Source organism: Amblyomma americanum, chromosome 1 (assembly GCF_052857255.1).
Source record: "Amblyomma americanum isolate KBUSLIRL-KWMA chromosome 1, ASM5285725v1, whole genome shotgun sequence".
NCBI classification, from domain to species: Eukaryota; Metazoa; Arthropoda; class Arachnida; order Ixodida; family Ixodidae; genus Amblyomma; species Amblyomma americanum.
The window spans coordinates 140,019,173-140,038,035 of record NC_135497.1 but is presented as its reverse complement, the minus strand read 5'-3'; the positions used below and the strand labels follow the sequence as shown (position 1 = coordinate 140,038,035).

Genomic DNA, 18,863 nt, shown 5'->3' with positions numbered 1-18,863 from the left:
CGACTGCATGTATAAATAAACCCAGTAGTGACGGTTGTCACCAGAGCACAGCGTGAAGTGACCGTGAACAATTAACTGGCAGGTGACCATAATAACGCGGTAGAATTCAGTCGACGTGAGGAAATAGTGATGCTGGTGCCGCGAAATGGAAGCTAACACACACAACGGCTCTAGATAACTGCCCGGTCGGGCGTGGGGAAGTTAACTCCGTGGATAATGAGACACACCTTGGTGGAAGGCTGCAACATAGTTTAGATTCTCCCCGGATTCTTTACACTGCGCAGGAATTTCAGTACACGGGCGTTCATGCTCCACCGAAACGCGGCAGTCTCGGGCTGGGCTATGCCAGCGAACTTTTACTACTAAGCAGCCGAGCGAGTTTTCCTAAGCCACCGCAAACCAGTGGCCACTATCTTTACTGAACATAACACTGAGCAGGAATAACGCAAAAATTCTCCATCAATACTACACCATTCCGATTACTCCCGCCCCTCGTCAAAGTCCCAACCGAAGTCACGCTCCCGTTACCCGCAAGAACCGGCCATTCGGCGACATGCGTGATAAGCTGAGAATATGATCGGAGGAAAATTATCTTCGGGTTATGCCATTCACGTCCTGCTGAACCACGTTTCAGTGATGTCACTTCTGAACTCGACATTGCCTGTTCATAACCGTGAAATGTACTGAATCGTTTTGCTGAACGCAGTGGGCTTTCCCGTTAATCAATTCTTGGTCGCGTAATTTAATGTGTTCTGGGGCTGCGTGCACGTTCGGCCGTATCGCAAGCACATCGGAGCTTCGCCTTTTCTCACTGCTCAAAGAAACTGCGTCAACAAAGGCAGCACAAATTCCAGGCACCCAGGTCAAGGAAATGATCGCACACGGTCACAAATATCACTCCTACTGGCACGAACTTGATGACAATGCCACGGTGCCCGATGTCCGCGCAGCTCTTCTGGCGCGGACAATATAGTGAAGTCAAGCGCATAGCAGCTCGTGCGCTACTGTAACTGCTACCTACGGCGTCACTTTGGCTACAAGGCACGACTGCTGTCCCCGCGCCCCTAGGAAAGAGCCAAGCCTAACGGAGCCCTACAGCCGACCGCGCTGCCGTCCGGCACAAGCGCTCACCTAAGGCTGCTGCGCTGCCCAGCGGTGCCCTCTCGAGCGCTGCACGTTGCCGTCCCGGCCGTTCAGTCCAGCGCCGCGACTCCTGGGCGAGCCGAGAGGAAGAGCCCGCAAGCTGATCGGGGTCGGGCAGCTGGTTCGGTGGCTCGCGAGTCGGAGCCGGGCGCGTTCCACCGCGAGACCGTGCGCGCATGCAGTGCGCTCTTCACTTCGTCGACGGCCCCCGCAAGGGGGCACATGCTCATCCAAAAAGAAAGACCACTCGCGCGTTTCGTTCGCATCGGCTGCCAATCGAATCTCATGGCGCGCCCAAATTATTCGCGCGACCAATTTTCGCGAAGTCGTTTACAGCATATGCCTGCAATGACAGCACCTTTTCTTGGGCACGTTCGGGATCGGTCCGTGGTACGAAAATGCAGTGCGTGGTCAGGCACCTGCCAGGATGTTCGATCGCGCCTTTACTGTCTTTCTTGGTCCTCCATTATTATTTTTACTTGGGGGGAGGGGGGAGCGTAAACAGTGGAAAGTTGGGAACTATAAGCAACAGTAACTGGAAGAAAGCGTACAATGTGGCAGGTTTTGCGCGATATATTGCATCGAAAATCATAGTGCTGTCACGGGGTTTTGGTTCTGCTCCCAATCCTGCACCTAATTATACATGACTATTAAAATAATAAAAGAAAGGACTGAGCAGGTTGACGCTGCGACGTCGCTTCCGCTCCTCCCGCTGTAGTCAGTCCGCGTGGTCCCGGCCGCCACTTGCGATCCCAAGAGCGCGCTACTGCGCACCAGCAGTGGCAGCGATGCGCACACGCGTGGAATCACGGATCGAACAAACCGGCATTCAGAGCTGCGACTACACAGTGTTGTATATGGCAAACGCCTTCGGCTATAGGGTGCGCCGGTTTGTCTTCCCGGCTGCTATTAGGCGCTGTTGAAATGGCGCGTTCCCACGGCGGTGGATTGGCCAGGGTTTGGTGCAGAACCAAACAAAAGGAATGCCAGTGCTACACATGTATCCCCTCTCTTCTTCTATTACGTTTTTTTTTATTTATTCTACTTTTGATCAAGATCACCACGATGAGATCCCATGCGGCCACTTCAAGAGGCGTTAACCGTAAGATTTTTCACTCTGATATGAACAATCTGGAAAATGGAGGGCGAAACGAATATGAATTAGCGTAAAGGGGGTACTTTTTTATTTTTAGTAATGTATCACAAGATGCTTATGTCGTATCGGGGAAAATATGACCGACCGCTGAGAAATCCGGCTCTCCTTCCACCGCGCCACACAAAGCAGTGCCTCATGATCAGCTTGAGATGCGTGGCCTGCTGGCTGCCGCTGGTGGTGCTGGCTGTGTTTGAGATTGTTGGCAATCGCACGCACCGGCCACAATTTATTGCGCCGCCCGGCCAGCGAGAGCATTTCGCCGGGCTTGTGCAGACATCACTGCAGTGATCAGTTACCATGACAATGTGATCTGCACTATGGTAGTTCTAACAAAAAGTATAGCTGCACATTCAGTCAGTGTCTGAAGAAAATTTGTGTTTCATCGTAACTTACGAGCCACCGCGTACACCAGCCTCCAGTTATCCGGGAAAGTACCGCCCCAGGAACACAGACTAATACCCCTGTCACACTAGGAAATTTAATGTCATTGTAACCAAATAGCATTAGCACCTAATGTCATTAATCGGCTGCTACACGGAAACATTTAATGTCATTAGGTTCGAATGGCATTCGCCATCCAAGAGAGAGGGGGATTTATTGACTTGAAAGGCAGAGAGGTTGGCCTGAAAGATATCTGGCCTGCTAGTCTGCACTGGGGGACGGGAAGAGGAGAAAAAAGAGGGTCACGATGGGGGTGATGATGATGGGAGGAAGCAGGTGAAAAAAATACATAAAAAATGCACACTTTCTGACATCACAAACATCCAATGAGTTTGGGGAACTCATTCACATTCGATCTCGAACTATACTCGAACCGAATATACACCCTGGACGCCAGATACGCAGCAGAAACAAGCGACGCAAAAAAATATGTGGACCGCCAAAGGTAGAAATCATATTTATATCTCTGTTAAAAAAAATGTTAATTTTGGTGTGAAACTATTTGCACTAGAGGTTGTCGGGGATAGCTATTACTCTCGGTCTCAGCAGCAGCCGACGGCAGCGGCCGAGCGTGAAGCGCGGCCCCGTCGCGACCGCAGGTCATTTTGGAATTAGTGTTTCTTGTTGGTTGGCGTTGCATGTACGTTTAACTGCGAATTACTAAAGGCTGTAACTGAACGCTTCACCTGTTCGAAGTCATTTCCACGCTCCGCGCGTCACCGCGCTTCGTCGTGCCAGCCATTTTGTTTGTTTACATTTATCGGACTCGTGATTGACTTTGTACTTGACTTGGCTTTTGATGGCTAAAGTTCTGTAGAATGGTCGGAACTAGTTGAAGCCAATATGTTTTTTTCACCCGTTTTTAATGTACCCAAAATGCGGATTCATAACCCTTAATTCTACAACTTTTTTCCACCGGTAGTCTTTGCTATCATTTGCGAATGTCATTTACTGTGTAGCACCGATCGTCTTTGCTATCAGTTTCGAATGTCATTTACTGTGTAGCACCGAAAGAGACCGAATGACATTCGATGCGTCGAATGACACTTAATTTGCTAGTGTGACAGGGGTATAATTCACAATGTCGCATTATGAAGTCGCACTCAAAAGTTTTTCTCTCGGCCCAGAGACTCCGCAATGCTTGAAGAGGCCTTATAACAATTATCCCGACTGAACTCAACCGCCAAATCCCTGGTAAAGCAAGCCAGCTGGATCAGCTTTTAAAAGAATACTCATCGGCTGAAGGAAGGATTTTTATTTACAGACAGACAGCACTCCTGAAGGCACCCCTTACTGCCGTGTACTTTCAGTTGTTTTCTCGGCGTAGGAAGTAGTTTGCAGCCACTGCAAGCAACAGAAGCAGGGAAGAGCTGGAAATCACTGAAGCTCCGCATCTCAGGTCACGCATTTGGGTCATGACTGAGCCTTGGAGATCTTGGAACTCGTTGTTGTTCGACCCCACACACTTTGAGAAGTAGCTTCCCGCAGACAGGCAGCTCTTGATAGACTCCAGCTTGCTGCAAAGGAAGAACCAAATAGAAATGTCATCAGAAATTTATTTGTGCCCTGCTGTGGTGCCCAAAGCACAGCGCGTTCTCACTCCATGGCAATAGCACCAGGTGTCGGATACACTTGCAATGAGGTGCTTTACGAAATATGTAACACATTAGCTCGGTGTCAAGTTCAACTAATGACCGCTTCCAGGGATGGCCAACATGTTACCGTTTTATACCAATCGGCGGCTCCTGCGCAACAGCGGCACCTTATGTGGCAAGATTTTTATGGCTCACCGAGTCGACACAAATGCGGACTAAGAGAGATTCTGCTTCGACAAGCTCTCTATATGCGCAGATTGGGCATTCTGCACAAACTGCTGTCACGCATTTTGTCGGAACTGATACTTCCTCCTCAAGGATATTTCTCGTCTAAGTGTCAATGCATTTAATGTAAATAAATCAAATATATGAGCGTTTCCAAGGCCCATCCGCAAGCTTCGTGGTTTAACTTGCCTTACTTATGCAGCCTATTACTTTTTTCCGTTCCTTTAAATGTTTATGTGCAGTAATGGCCATCTGTTGCACAACGAGTGGAATGTATGCCACTTTGCTGGCTCCACTAATGGATGCAGGTTTAAGTGGCTGAGCATGCCGACGACCCCAACCAAAGCAATTTTTAAATGTGTTAGTCAATGTTACAGACGCAGGCTGCGAGAGTTAGAAAACTCTGGTTCCACAACTGATAATTACTGCGTGTGAACCCGCTAGTTTCACACTTTTCACGTTTTCTTACTTTTGGTTGCATTCCTATTCCTTTTTCTGATAACGTCAAATTTTAAGGGTACTGTTTGACATTGATATCATGGAAGAGTCATTTAACCTTCCCATGCATCAAGCTCCGTGGTCCATCATGTGTATTATATAATGCTGGATCCTTATTGCCCTTCCTAATTCGTAAATTATTCACACAATCTCTCATTTACGGTGTTTTTAGTATATGGAGTTAATGTGTTTCATCGATGGTCGTTCACATGGCGGTCGAAAGATAGCTCAGTCTTTTAACATGTCCCTTTCTCTTCTGACGCTTTGTTACTTCAAAGAGTTGTGCACACTCATTTTTGGCAGTCATATTTAGTTACTGATGTGCCTGTACATTGTTTAGGCCACCAGTCCCGATAAATTGCCCATCGCTGCTGTACCCACTGTGGCCACTGTGTCCGAGATCACTATGTACCAACTATTTCTAACTCTCTGTCCGAGTCCATGTTTATCACTCCGTAAATTGGCTTCTGCTGCCCCGTCAACCATTTGAAATTTTACTTTCATAAATACAGACGTTACTGCTATAATAAGCTTCCTTATTTTTATTATTTTTCAAGACGGCTGTCATAAGACATTCTTGGAACTCGTGTGTGTTTAAGATTATCTATGCTGCTCCTCGTGTTTAGCGTAGCCAGCACTTTTTTGAGGTCCCCGAATTCAATACCAGATTTGGTCAAGCGGACGCAGTGCTTATGTTCCTGAATTTTTTAACAGACTTCCAGATAAGAGTTCGCCGTTACGTCAGTGAGTATAAAAACGTTGAGAGTATGACATCTTATGTTCATTAATTTTGCGAGGCGCTAAAAATGCAATGCTTTAGTGACTTCGTAAGAAATTTTGCAGTAAGTGCTTATCTTCACCTTCGAACCGCATAGTCAACGTACAAGCAAGTTTCTGGTTTTACCGGGCCGGGTCGCGCAAGACCTTGTTGGCTTTGGCTGGCCCGCAGTATTTTGTATCTGTGTTCGTCTGGTAATGAGCCTCATAATTATTAATTATTCTAATGTTTGCGTCGTTACTGGTTCATAAACTGTACACCTGCTCAGGTGAATAAGATCTCTTGTGATCTTTTGATTTCACTGAGTGTTGTTTCAGTGCCGAGAAAATTGCCCTCAGCAGTTGTGAGCAAGGGCGACCCACCCCAAGGATGTCGGCGCCATGCATAGGCAGAACACTTACTAGCAGGCCATTGTTTTCTTTGAGGCAGTCTTCCTAGCTTCTTCAATAGAAAGCTGGTGCTTGGTGTAGATCCCGCGGCAGTAATCTGTATGTGCCCTCAAGGTGTCAGGAACACAGTCTGGCGACTCTGCAAGGGAAGGGGGTGTGCACATCTTAGAAATTTTTCTTCTAACTTAGCGTTATAATGTCAAGTTTTCTCTTGCGCGTTGTGCCACCAAAATGCGGTAAACTGAAGGATGTAGCTAGCGTGCTTTTCCGCACGAAATAAAGAGCACACCAGGTTCCCGTTAAGACGCAAGAAAAGCGGTTCTCACTCACCAGCACTGCCAACTAGGCTGCCCGATGGCTTGAAATCTTTCTTGGGCGTCGGCCTTGTGGGCTCAACGGTGTGTATCCTCTCCCCGAAGCTCATGAGAGGCCTTTCGGCAGCGTCGACACGTCCCACTTGTCCCTTCGCAGTGATGGGAGCCAAGGTGGACTTCTTGATCGCCACCACTTCCTTTTCGTCGTCGTCATCATCGTCATCGTCGTCGTCATCTGAATCGTCGTCATCATCGTCATCGTCGTCTCCCTGGAGGTCGTCGTTTCTCAGAATCTTCAGGCCCTCGGTGTCCTTGAGGTTCTTGCGCAGCTTTCTTGAGGCACGGCTGCCCCTCAGGCGCCGCGCCCTGGCGGCCCGCCTGTTGATCAGCCTCCTGCCGACGCCTCCCCTGAACAGCTGCGAGGCGCGGCCTTCAGCAGAGATCGCTCGATGCGGCGATTCTTCGGGAGCAGATTCTTGCGCGAACCCGATTGACCTTTCCGCTGCATCCGCGCCGCCTGCATCGTGGCCTGGCACTCCTGGTAAAGGGCGCAAGTGTATGTCCACCGCGCTCTGAGTGTCCTCACCGTGAGCAGGCCTTTTCATAGAGTCACTTTCTTGGCGTTCAATCCAGAACCGTTTCTTGGGCTGATGAATGAGCGGGTCTTTGACGATGGGTCGTTCTACGCCTTCGTAACCTTGACCGTAGACAACCGGTCCCTGCCTTCGGTACTTGCGGTAGTACATCTCTCCGTCTCGCATGACTTCTGCATCGCGGAATGAGTCATCACCACTGCCCAAAAGGTGCTCTCCAGATTGCTCTTCGACCTGAACTTTGAAAGGTTCGAGCCGCCTCTTCCACTGATCCATGTCATCGTCCTTCTCGTGTTCAAATTCTGGTTCCGAAGGTTTGTTCAGTGCCTCGACTTCAGGAGAGTTCTTGGGATCTAGGATACTGTCAAGTTCTTCAAGGAGCTTCCAGCGCACAACGCTCTCATAGTTGTAGTCGTTCTCCGGCTTCCGACGGTGTACCTTCTTGTGTCGGGCAATTTTCACGCTCTCATCCGCTGGACGCCTGTGCTTACGCTCTGCGACGTATAGGCCTCCCGTCCTAGGGTCACCGTCTTTCATACCTGGGTATTCCTGGAACGGATCCTTCGTTGTGTCAACTTCAAACGGCTCGTCGCCGTCCCACTGCCTTCGTCTCACCTTAGGCGCGTCGTCGTCATCGCGGAAGCGCGGCTTGTGCTTCCGCTTCATATCCCTTCCGTAACGAAAGTCGTAATCGCTGCTGCCAGGACCGTACTGGTCAACTAGGTCATCGATAAGACTGTTTTTGCCTTTGAAGCTCTCGACCGAATCTCCCGTCTCGTAGGCGTGCACCATTTGCTTTTCGACACTTCCACCTTTGTTGCCCTTCACCTCAATCAGCGGCCCGCTTCCAAAAACCTGCTTTGGGTCCTTTAAGTTCACAGCTGTTTCGCTGAGTGCTTCTGTCTTATTGTCACTGTGTCCTTTTGCAGACGCTGGCAGACCCTCGGCGCCTGGTTCTTTCTGCGTCTGGTTATGAGAAGCACCAGCGTTCAGCGTCTGGTTGTGAGAAGCGTCAGCGTTAACAATACCCTCGTGGCTTTCTGTCTCATTCTTGACTTCGGACCCTTTAGTCTGGTTTGTCTTCTCTTTACCAGTGCTTCCTCGTTCCAATGACTTGTGACCGAAAGAATTTACACCAGAAGAAAGCTCATGCTTTTTCTCGAGCCTATGAACTGCGAGACTGATTTCTGGTACATCGCTCAGCTTGGAGTTCTTCGGCTCAGCTTTCTCTGAGGTTGCATTTACTTTCGCCTCTTTCTCTTCAGCGCTGTGATTCGTATTTTTCTCTGTGCTGTGCCGGGCATCAGGAGACAATGGTGAACTTTCATTTGAATTCACAGAAGAGTTCTTTGTCAAACCACTTCCAGTACTGGTATTGCCCTCGAGCTTGGTGTTGGGGTCGTTTACTTCGCTCACAAGTTTTGATTTACTCTCTTTTGGCAAATTCGAGAGGTCGTTATCTTGGACTTCCTTCTTTTCAGACATTGGACTTAATGTCTCTGTATGCTTGTCATCTAGATTCGCTTCCTGCACCATCGTTGTTGCATCCACAACAGGAGCTGCTGTATCCAACTTAGCGTCTGGTTTCGGGCTTTCAGCAATAGCCCCAGCAGTCTTGTTGGTGTCCTTATCAGAAAGAGTTTTGTTCACATCATCTTTGGTTAATTTTTCTGACTTGTTTGTAGCCAAATGGGTGCGAGCACTAGCGTCATCACTCTGGTTTTTGTCCGTGAGCGGTTGGTCAACGTTGGGTTTGTTGCCGACCGAGTCGCTTGAAGCAGGTGGACTGCCTCTACTCTCGTCTGCTAAAAGTTCCTTTGCAGAATCGGGCTTTGCCTCTGTGACACCTACTTCTCCTAATGTGGGCTGAGGGGAAGCATCGACAATACTCTTGTTTGTGCTGGATATAGAGGACGAGTTTGAAATGATGCTCTCCTTCGCATCAAGCTTCTCCCGGCCGTGGTCAGATGCTTCGGGCGTACCCGGTTGTGGCAGTTCGTTGTTAGGTCCGGCTCTGCTCGACTGGTTAGCATCAGCAGAGAGAGCTGCACCAGGTGCTGGCGCTGCTTCGCCACCGAAAGTGGAATCTAAGCTCGGTACTGAAGCCGTGACTTCGCTTTCATGCTCCTTGGTGACACCTTCAACCTCAGATCGTTTTGTGGCATCCACGTTCAGCGCAGCCTTTTTGTTCTTGTGGTGCCTCCTCCTACGATGAGATTTCTTGGGAGTCTTTCCAATATCGGACAAGGAGATGTTCTTGACAACCTCAATGCTGATGGGAACCTTGATGTCTGACAGTCCATCCAAACCTGCAGTCTTGCCGGTGACAGCCGCATTTTCCAAGCCGCTAGCATTTGTCGATGATCCGTCAGCTGCTGCCGCCGGAGCTGGAGGCACACTGAACCCTGCAGACGCGCTTACGACTTCACTCTTTTTGGTCACGTCCGTAGCGTTCGAATTGCCTTCGAGCGCGCTGGCTCCTGAGCTGATGTTCTGCTGTGCCTTGTCGTGGCTAGCCTCATTGAGAGCAGCTGGAGACGCTGCCTTGGTTAGCTGGTCTTCGTGGGTCTTTTCTGTTACATCGTGGACGCTTGCATCGCCTTTCTCGTGGTCCGGGATGCGTGCGCTCCTGGGAAGATCGTCAGCGGCCAGCTTAGGTTTCTTGCTCTTCTTTCCTTTGTGACCTCGTTTGTGCCCCTTCTTTTTTCCTCTGTGCTTGGGACCCTTGAGATGCTCTTCAACGTAGCTTTTGCTGACTTCGCTGCTCACCTCGGACCGTGCTGATTCCATGCCGGCACTAACTTCACGCTTCACTTTCCTCTTGAGAGAGCTCACCAGGCCGGAGACGGCGTCACGGCCGTGCAGGTTCTCATCCATGTCACGCATGATCTTGAAGCTCCCGTTCACTGATGCTGGGTCACAGAGTCCTCTGGGGCAGTTTTCATAACTCGGGAAATCCTTGATAGTACGAGCGATGGCCTTGTTGATGACGTCTATGTCCGCGCATCCTAGTGATCCATACTCCGTCACCATGCAGCATTCCAGCTTGGAGTATAGCCTTTGAGGAAAAGAGGACTGGGTTAGGAGCCGGAATCACGCACTACAAAGCGCATTGAGGCGTTGTGCAGCGTTTTACGTTACCTACTGGCAGCCCTACAAAAATAAAAGGGCCGAGCGAACCCAGCAAGAGCGTCTGGAAATGCGGCCTTGAAGCCCTCAGAAGGACAGGCTCAAATTAACAAAGTTCAAATAATAAAACATGAGGTTACATTCTGAATAAAAAAACACTAAAAATACAGCTCATACAAAAAACATTCAAAGCCGTTTTGGTTACTCGAACAGCGGTCAGTGTCTTAATGCAACGCAAAAGCCTGATGTTGTTGCATATACTTGTATAGCAAGACCGTATACCAGTTCTCGCAACAGAGCTCTCAAGGTTTTTGTTGCCCGCCATTCCTCGTTGTGTCTACGTTGACTCTGAAAGCAGCACGGTGCACAGCATTTTCTTGGGGCAATACATCTAATGTCCTGAACTCAGGAAGAGGTGGCACCTGCGGGCCAGGGTTTTCAAGCGTAAGTCGAAACTTCGCGTCCGTCTGTGTGAGTATGGCTCATCAAAAGGCTCGCACGCAAGCTAAGCTTTAGCGCTGAAAAGCTATGCACATTCGCAAGCACGTAATCGGACACTTGCGCAGGTGCGCGAAGTGGTACCGATCCACTATTCGATTGAGCATTTCTTGTGCCTACAGTGACCACAGCTGCTGCGAGTAAATTGGCTCTAACAGAAAGGACTGGTGCGGCAGTTTTCATCAGGCTGCACCGTCCTTTCGTTTTACGCTTCCTGCAGGGAGTGGCAGCAGTTATACAGCGTATCTGGGCACAAAAGTTCGAGTGTGACCACTCGTCTGATAAGTGAAAGCTAAGCACTAAGTTTCAAAAAAGCGAACAGTTTCAAAAAAAAAATGTCGCTGCGCGCTACAGCTATGGCGCCCAAAATCAGCCACATTTCAGCGTAAAGGTCGAATCCATCCGAGATGAACAACTCGCGCTGTGAGACTGCTGACAGCCCGCCAACTTGGCATACTGCTTCTTACTGCGGTTCCTGCAAGAACGAGCTCTCGTAGTCTTAGACACGGTGTGCTGCTAGTGTGAAGCGGTGGCAACCCGTGCATTCTCTTTTAAAAAGCCCCTGACTGGAACTCACAAAGGCGCTTTGAAATTAGTTTGATTTTGGTTTTATAGGGTTTATCATTCCAAAGAGACTCAGGCTATGAAGGACGCCGTAGTGAAATGCTCCAGAAGTTTCGACCACCTGGGGTTCTTTAACGTGCACTGACGTCGCACAGTACACGGCCTCTAACATTTCGCCTCCAGCGAAATGCGACCGCCGTGGCTGGGATCACACCCGCGGTGCCTTGAAATTGCGTGGAAGATTAGAAAGAAAAACTATACTGACTTCTGCCGCCTGCTTAGCCAACACAAAGCTGATACCTGCTAGCGTGTCTAAGACGTGGAGGATCGACACTGCGCCCAAGCTGCCGTTCAACAAGCCGCCGTCGGGATAGTTTTCCATCGTCAGAGCCGTTGCGCAGTTAATAGACCCTTAGTTCCGCTGCAGGAACAGTCCCACTTACGTGCAGTTGGTATGTTGGAAATTCTTGGCCTTGTCCATCATATCGATTTCCGTGAGGAATGACGCTCGGCATTCGCTCACTCGAACGCCCTCGTTTTTGCATGAGTCGGGAACTGCAACAAAAAAAAAAAGAACGCAGCTCATTTTTCAGCAGTAAGCGAGGAAGCTTGCTACAACGTGCGGCTAACCCCGCACAATCAGCATACCGTCGAACTACACTTTAATGTACAATTAATTTTGCTTGGTTTTTCGCAAACCTCGCATATTCGCTTTCTACCAACCGGAAAATCGTTACTAAGCTCTCGCACTGTTGTCTTGTTTCAGGTTGCCACTGAATTTTGGGTGCGCACATATTTATGTACATCGAGTATTTTGTCCTCTTGTTGGTTCTTAACCGTGCGCGGACATCGCAAAGCACATGGGTGTTTTTGCATTTCGCCTGGCACCGGAATGCCACCGCCGCGGCCGTGATTAGATCCCGCCACCTCGGGCTCGGTAGCACAACGCTTTAGCAATTGCGACGGGTACTCGGGGTGGGATCCTCAAGCATCGGGCATCCTACAGAATTTTGGGGCACTCGCAGGAGAATACTGCAAGCAAAGCTTCTAGTGCGTGTGGCGTATAGCTGGCCCTGCAGACTGCTGAAAGATCGCTGTTTAGCCGCTGCACGTGGTTAATGCCGCTGTGCGCATAACGCTGAGCTCCCTGGCGCATCCCAGAGGCAATGGCTACTGTGATAAGCTTGAAGCGCACCGCTCGAGCGCGCTTTCAGGTGGACTGAAAGTTCTGCCGTTTCTCAGAGGCCCCATTGCTCCCGTCTCTCATATCTGCTCTTCGGTCACTTCGATAACAGACAGATATGTGTGCGCAATAAGTGCACAGCCTTCCCCGTATAGCCTGGAAGCGCGACCCATCGGCGCCATCGTCAAACATGGGAGGGGGCCTCGGTCCGTGGTGGCGTGTTTTTAGCGTCAAAATAAGCGCAGTAGCGCGCGTTCTGCTCTCTGAATGCGAAGTTGAGATGATGCAATTTCGCGTTTGTTTTCGTTCCTATCCCTTGTCGAGTGTTCTCCACAATGCGCCTTGCACTCTTTTATGCGCGACTTTTGATTCCGTTGTAATGTATCGTAAGCTCGAGCGCGTGTGGGATTATCCTTCAACAGCGTGTTAATGAGCGGCGCTAATCGTATAGCTGCAGTACAGCTTTCAGTTTTAGCAACGTTGGAAACGCGAAGCAGAGAACGCGTTATTTCGCGTGTTACTACCTGTGCTCTAACGTTAATCAAATGTTCGCCTCATTGATAAGAAATCGTAGAGTACGAAAAAAATCGCACTTATGTTGCGTTAATTTGTGTTGGTTTGTTATTTTAATAAACTATTCAACAGGGCAATAAACAAGACTGGTCGGCACTCGATATTTTCCCGCCATGAACATGCCCAACCAGACGGGTTCCCGTCAAAACCTGAATTTCAGTAAACCAAACCACACGGGCTCCTGGCGTGAGATAGAAGGCTGGGGTCAATTAGCCCTGGGTGAATTGGCTTGCTTGTGTGTGAGGCGGAAAGCTGTGCTAGTTTGTGTGTCATCAATAATTAAAAAGACTAGGGCATCTAACTAGGACACAGATATAGAAGACAGGACGAGCGCGCTATGCTGCCGCCTCAAATTCCATCCCTTCGGATTAACGCTGGCCCGGAGAGGTTGCGGCGGCTATTAATCTAGAAATGTAATTGCCCAAGTTGAATTCCCGTCACAACTTGTTACGAAAAAACTACACCGTCACAAGGACCATCCGGATGGTACAGTTTGGAACACGTCAAATTGACCGGACCTGTCTGCGTACTGAACGCGCAGGCTTTCACAATAGTACAGTCTGTGTAACTCTTGTGTAGAGCACTCGGGTAGTGCACTTACGTTCAACCAAACCCAGATCTTGTCGCAGCCTCTAGGGTCCAGAGGTAAAACTTGCGCGGAAGTAGTGTCAGATAGACCCGCAAACAAAGTAGACACGAGCACTTTTCCCATAAATCAGGGGCTGCTCTAATTTTCGTTTTTGTTACCGGGCACGCACTGCTAGAGCGCTCTGCACAATGGTGACGCGGACTGTACGTCATTTCGAGACGAAGAGCTCACGGGCAGCCGACGTCGGTTTTTAGTGCTGATATTGTTGAAATGTCGAGACTGGATTTTGACTGACGGCAGAAGGCAACCCGTCTTGATATCTGCACGCTCGAATGTTACCATTCCCTATTGAAAAATGAGTGCAGGTTTGAATAGGAGACAAATAGGATTATGGCACATTTCGTTTAACATTATAGGATCAAGCTTCCAAAGCGATTCAGCCTTTGACTCCTTAGTGGAGGGCTCCGTATAACTACATTTACCCGTGGTTAATTACCGTGCATTTAGATCACACAGTGCATGCAAGTCGTGGGTTCGAACCCGCCCACTACGGTAGCACTTCGATGGAGGAAAAATGTGAAAAATCCGTGTACTGTGCATTGTTAGTGCCCGTTAAGACCCCCAGGTGGTCGAAATTATCCGGAGCCCTCCACTACGGCAACCCTCATAGACTGAGCCGCTTCGAGACGTCCATCCTATAAAGCCAAACCAAATGTGCCATAATCCTATTTGCTGACCTGTTCAAACCTATATACATTTTTCAGTAGGGTTTTCATGCTTACGACATTCGACTGAGTCATTGTTAAACGGCACCTTAGGGCCAGCAGCCGAAGCGGCTAGCGCACATATGCTTTGTCTCAATTTCTGGCAGAGAGGTATAAGCTGCAGCCGGTGTCGACAAAATCAGGGGACAACTCTCAGAACTGCGCGCATGCGAGAACGGTGAGTAAAGCATCGACATCTGGGATATCGTACGCGGGGCTATCGTGACTACCGAATCCATGAACGCGAGCTACTCCTGAACTGCTATCAGCGGGGCACGATGTTCAGAGTGCTGCTCTGCGATCAGCTTTGAGCATTTGGCCCCGATAGCTCCAGCGATAGCTTCCACGCAGCATGAGCCCTACGTGGAAGCCGCCAGCGTGAAACAGTGCGAAGCCACCATTAGTCAGCTGTTGCTGGTAGTGAAGAGTCGCTTCCCTGAGGCCTGTCATCTGTAAAATTGGTACGCTAACGGCCGGTGCATTGGCTACCATATCGTCAGAAATCGGTCATCTTGCTCACGGGCACTCGTGAACAGTCATATGCGGGCTTCTTTATGAATCTGAATTCCGCGTACCAAAGGCTTTGTTTCTGGAACAAACAGTCCTACCAGCGAAAAGCACAGTGTACAAAGGAAGCAACCTCGCGCGCTATGGCGTTAGGTAGCGATGGGTTGACAAGTGCACCAACTACTCCATATAGCCAGACACACGTACGGTTAACCCACCCCCTCTCCAAAAAAAGAACAGACTGAGGTCCCTGAGACGTCGCAATTTTTTTTCCTCCGAGACACTACCATACTGAATTCACTGAGCTTTAACAGCAGACGTGCATATAACGGCTTTTGGAGACGGAATATAAAGCCAACACTAGTTCTCGACCTCAACAAGACTTCACGCGCGCGTTAATAAGCCAGCAAAGCGTTAGTTCAAAAGCCGTCGCCTTTCGACACTAGTAATCTTTCACACCGCTGAAATTTTCGAGTCACCCCAGAGGCTCGAGATTTGTAGCCAGTGCTCACCGAGCCTGGCTGCGTTCCGTTGCGATTAGGCTAAAAAAGCACAGTGGCGAACACGTAATGGCGTTAGCACATCAAGCGGCAATGGGTTAGGACGCTAATAGGGGGAGAGCAAATTCGCGCTGCGAAGGGAAAGTCCTGTCCGCGGAAAAAATCTCCACGCGCCGCAGCGAACGACGCAGCGTAGCGGAATACGCAGCGCGAGAAGAATCGGCAGGTCGCCGAACTAGAGAGTAAACTCCGAGAGCGCTCACCATCTCTGCCTTTCCTCCGCCGGGCCGTGGCAAAGCAGCCGCTCCAAAGACACAGGAGGGTTAGGAAGACCAAGTGGCTCTTGACCTTTGGCATGCTGTTGAAAAAACAGAGCACGACAGCGCGTTGATATCTCGCCGACATCCAAAGAAGGGCTTAGAGGGAATCGGCCAGGCCCTACGAGGCCTCGCAAGGCTGACGTGGTTTAAGCCTAGCTTGAGCCGGGCACGAGCCGCCCGGGAAACGCGGCAGGTGCCCGCACCGGGCGTCTGCCGGCGACGCGGCTCCGAAGGCTGGGCAGAGGACGAGGGGGAAGACACAGAGCTTAAGCTCACCTTTCTTGAGGGCGGATCAGTGGCGACAACGGTGGACCATCCCAGGTTCCCGAGCGAGTGCCAGCCGTGCGCTCCGAGCGTTCGATCTGCGTGCGCTGCCGCCCGTGCACCCGCGTATGCCTCGCGCCTATGAGCTCGTGACAGCTTCGTCTTCCTCTGCTTCTTTCTCTCCCAGCTGGCACGCCCCCTGTGGTCCACAGCCGCAGTGCGTGTTTTTTTTCTTTTTTATTGCGGCAGCGTGCCTACTGGCAAAAAGTATTATTTAATAAAGAGATACACATCGGACTATCGAAGGAAGTGCAGTAACGTCCGGCGGTGCGCCCCAGAGATCCAGTCTTTTACATCCGGCGGTCGACCTGGGGGCGGTCCGCACCGGAGCAGGTCAAGGGGCAAGGGGCAGAAGTTGCCGAAGGGGATATGGTACTGTGTCAGCCACGATCAGGTTACCGCTGGGGTGAGGGGGACACGTAGGCGTAACCATAGAAGCAAGACCTCTTCCCAGCGCGCAGGGACGCCAGGGAGGACAGTACCACACAGTGGGAGAAGTTCTCGCGTGGCGCGCCGTTGGTTTTCTTTTTTTTATGAGGAGTATTGTCTCCGGAGAGGTTGGGGCCGATTAAAGGGGACGTGGAGGTGCTGAGTCTTGACTTGCTGCATCCACCAAGGCTTTTTGGTGTGTGCATTTCGACGGATCTATCGTACGCGTTTGTAAGGGATATTTTTTCAGGGGTGTCCTGAATTTCCTGCGCCATGAGGCGGAGTTCAGAAAACGCCACCGAATACGGATGGCACCTGAGGAATCTGTGAGGATGTCAAGGTGGCTTATAGAGGACAAGAGTGGACAGAGGATGCTTAATGCGTCCCGAATGGCCAACAGCTCCACCTGTGTCGACGGCCAGGCAGGGCAGCAAGCGTATGAACATGTCGCAATTTGTGTTAATATTTCAGGAGAAGCCTTGCCGTATCCTGGCCGCGGCGGTCGAATTTCAGTGGAGGCGAAATTCTAGAGGCCCGTGTACTGTGCGATGTCAGTGCACGTTAAGGAACCCCAGGTGGTCGAAATTCTCGGAGCCCTTCACTACGGCGTCTCTCATAGCCTGAGTCGCTTTGGAATGTTAAACTCCCATAAACCATAAACCAGAAGCGTTGCCGTGGTCACATGATCTTAGCTCACACTAGCGTCGACATATGCCACGTGTCGCCGGAGAGAGTTTTGTAGCGATAGCTACATTACGGTAGCACTTCGAGCCTTCAGCGTGGCGGCGCCGCCACGCTGTCACGTGGTTGGTCACGTGGTGTGGAGCAGCTGCCGGCGGCGCGGCGCCGGGGCTGATCAAGTGGTTCATCACGTGGTTGGTCACGTGACCAAGTTCCACTCGGCCAGCTGTAGGCACCGCGTCACTACAGGTTTAACCAGAGCTAAACCACCAGCAATTTTTAATCGCAGGCGAGGCGAGGCGCGGTCCGCCCCCCCACTAGCCTCACTCAGGTGACCAACGGATCGTGTGTGTGTTTGCGAGTCATAAGTGTGGTAACGAAGCGAGAGCATAGACTCTCATAAACGACACATTGCACTCGGCGGAAAAATGGAGGGAACAAAGAATAAGACGTAGAATCAGCTGGTTACTGTTCGATGGTCAACATTTATTAATTATTGCCAGCAAATTTAGCATTGATTAAAGTTGATGAAGTGCACAACAACCGCGATCTGGAGCGTCAAACAAAAACAAAATTTCTAGGGACTTATCATGAAGGGACACAAGCAGCGCCAGAAAGATGACAAGGCATTCTTACGGAGTGCACCCCTAGAAACAGTGGACACTAGTTATCGACCTCAGCGCAACTTCAAGCATGCGTTGATATGGCAGCACAACAGCAAACAGTTCTGCGTTACTTTGTAGTTGAGAAAGAAAGCAACGATTGTCTGTCACATCGCTGCTTGCAAATTAATAAGACCCGCCGAAGCGGATCAGTGGCTTTGGCGTTTGGCTGCTGATCCCAAAGTCGTGGGGTTCCAATCCCGGCCATGGCGGCCGCATTTCGGTGGAAGCGAAATGCAAGCACGCCTGTGTGCTGTGCGATGTCAGAGCAAGTTAAAAAACCCCAGATGGTATAAATTAATCAGGCCCCCTCCACTACTGCGTCCCTAGTAGGCCATGAGTCAATTCGGGACATTTACACTACCACCACAACCGACAGTACTAAGAAATGCGTCCAGCAACCACAGGGGCAGAACTAAACGCTGGGAAGCATCTCGCGTTCGAGCAGACAAGCTAAAGAGCAAGTTTCTGCAGAGTTGATGCAAAAATGCATAGCGTTGCTAGCGCAAACGCCACTTCGTGGGCTTTCATCGCACCCGGCGAAGTAGATATTGAGTAAGCGCGGTTGATTTCTGAGTAGCTGGAGCCTATAGAGGCAAGATAAGTTCTTCTTCTTCTTCTTCTTCTTCTTCTTCTTCTTCTTAAGAGCACAAAAAAGCGTACAGATCACTGCAGTGCTTGCCAGTGAGTGCATAGCGTTAAGCTACTGATGTACTGTGTAATATGCACTACTTCCTTTTTTGCGAAATACTGTACGGTCATAATGTTGAAGTTATGTTGTCAGTCTCAAAGTTACGTCCCACTTTCAGTAAAAATGACAAATTTGCATTAACTTAATATGCTTAGCATATTTTTCCCAGCGAAAAGGTCACAGGCGCCAACCTCAGCGATGAGCAATGCGTCTGTGACGTGCAACGACAGAGTTCTGTCCTGCGTCAAGCGTACGACAGCCGACGCCCAGAAGAAGTAGGCTTCACTGCAAGCACAAATTTCATGTTGCGAAGCCTA

General features: G+C 50.1%; 2 protein-coding genes across 2 annotated transcripts in view; both read right to left on the bottom strand.

Annotated features, from left to right (window-relative positions):
* The window catches only part of LOC144113756 (uncharacterized), a 61,292-nt gene extending 59,975 nt beyond the window's left edge, over positions 1 to 1,317 (bottom strand). The window contains exon 1 of the mRNA XM_077647061.1: positions 1,132 to 1,317. The gene's annotated coding sequence lies outside the window, so the exon portion shown is untranslated. The remainder of the gene's footprint in view (positions 1 to 1,131) is intronic.
* Positions 1,318 to 3,980: 2,663 nt separating this feature from the next.
* On the bottom strand, positions 3,981 to 16,176 carry LOC144113747 (uncharacterized). Its single transcript, XM_077647050.1, has 6 exons — positions 16,036 to 16,176; positions 15,703 to 15,797; positions 11,767 to 11,878; positions 6,556 to 10,190; positions 6,238 to 6,364; positions 3,981 to 4,257 (listed from the first exon to the last, which is right to left on the bottom strand). The coding sequence occupies exons 2-6, from the start codon at positions 15,794 to 15,796 to the stop codon at positions 4,047 to 4,049; spliced, it is 4,179 nt and encodes a 1,392-aa protein (XP_077503176.1). The 5' UTR covers position 15,797; positions 16,036 to 16,176; the 3' UTR covers positions 3,981 to 4,046.
* Between the last annotated feature and the right edge of the window lie 2,687 nt (positions 16,177 to 18,863).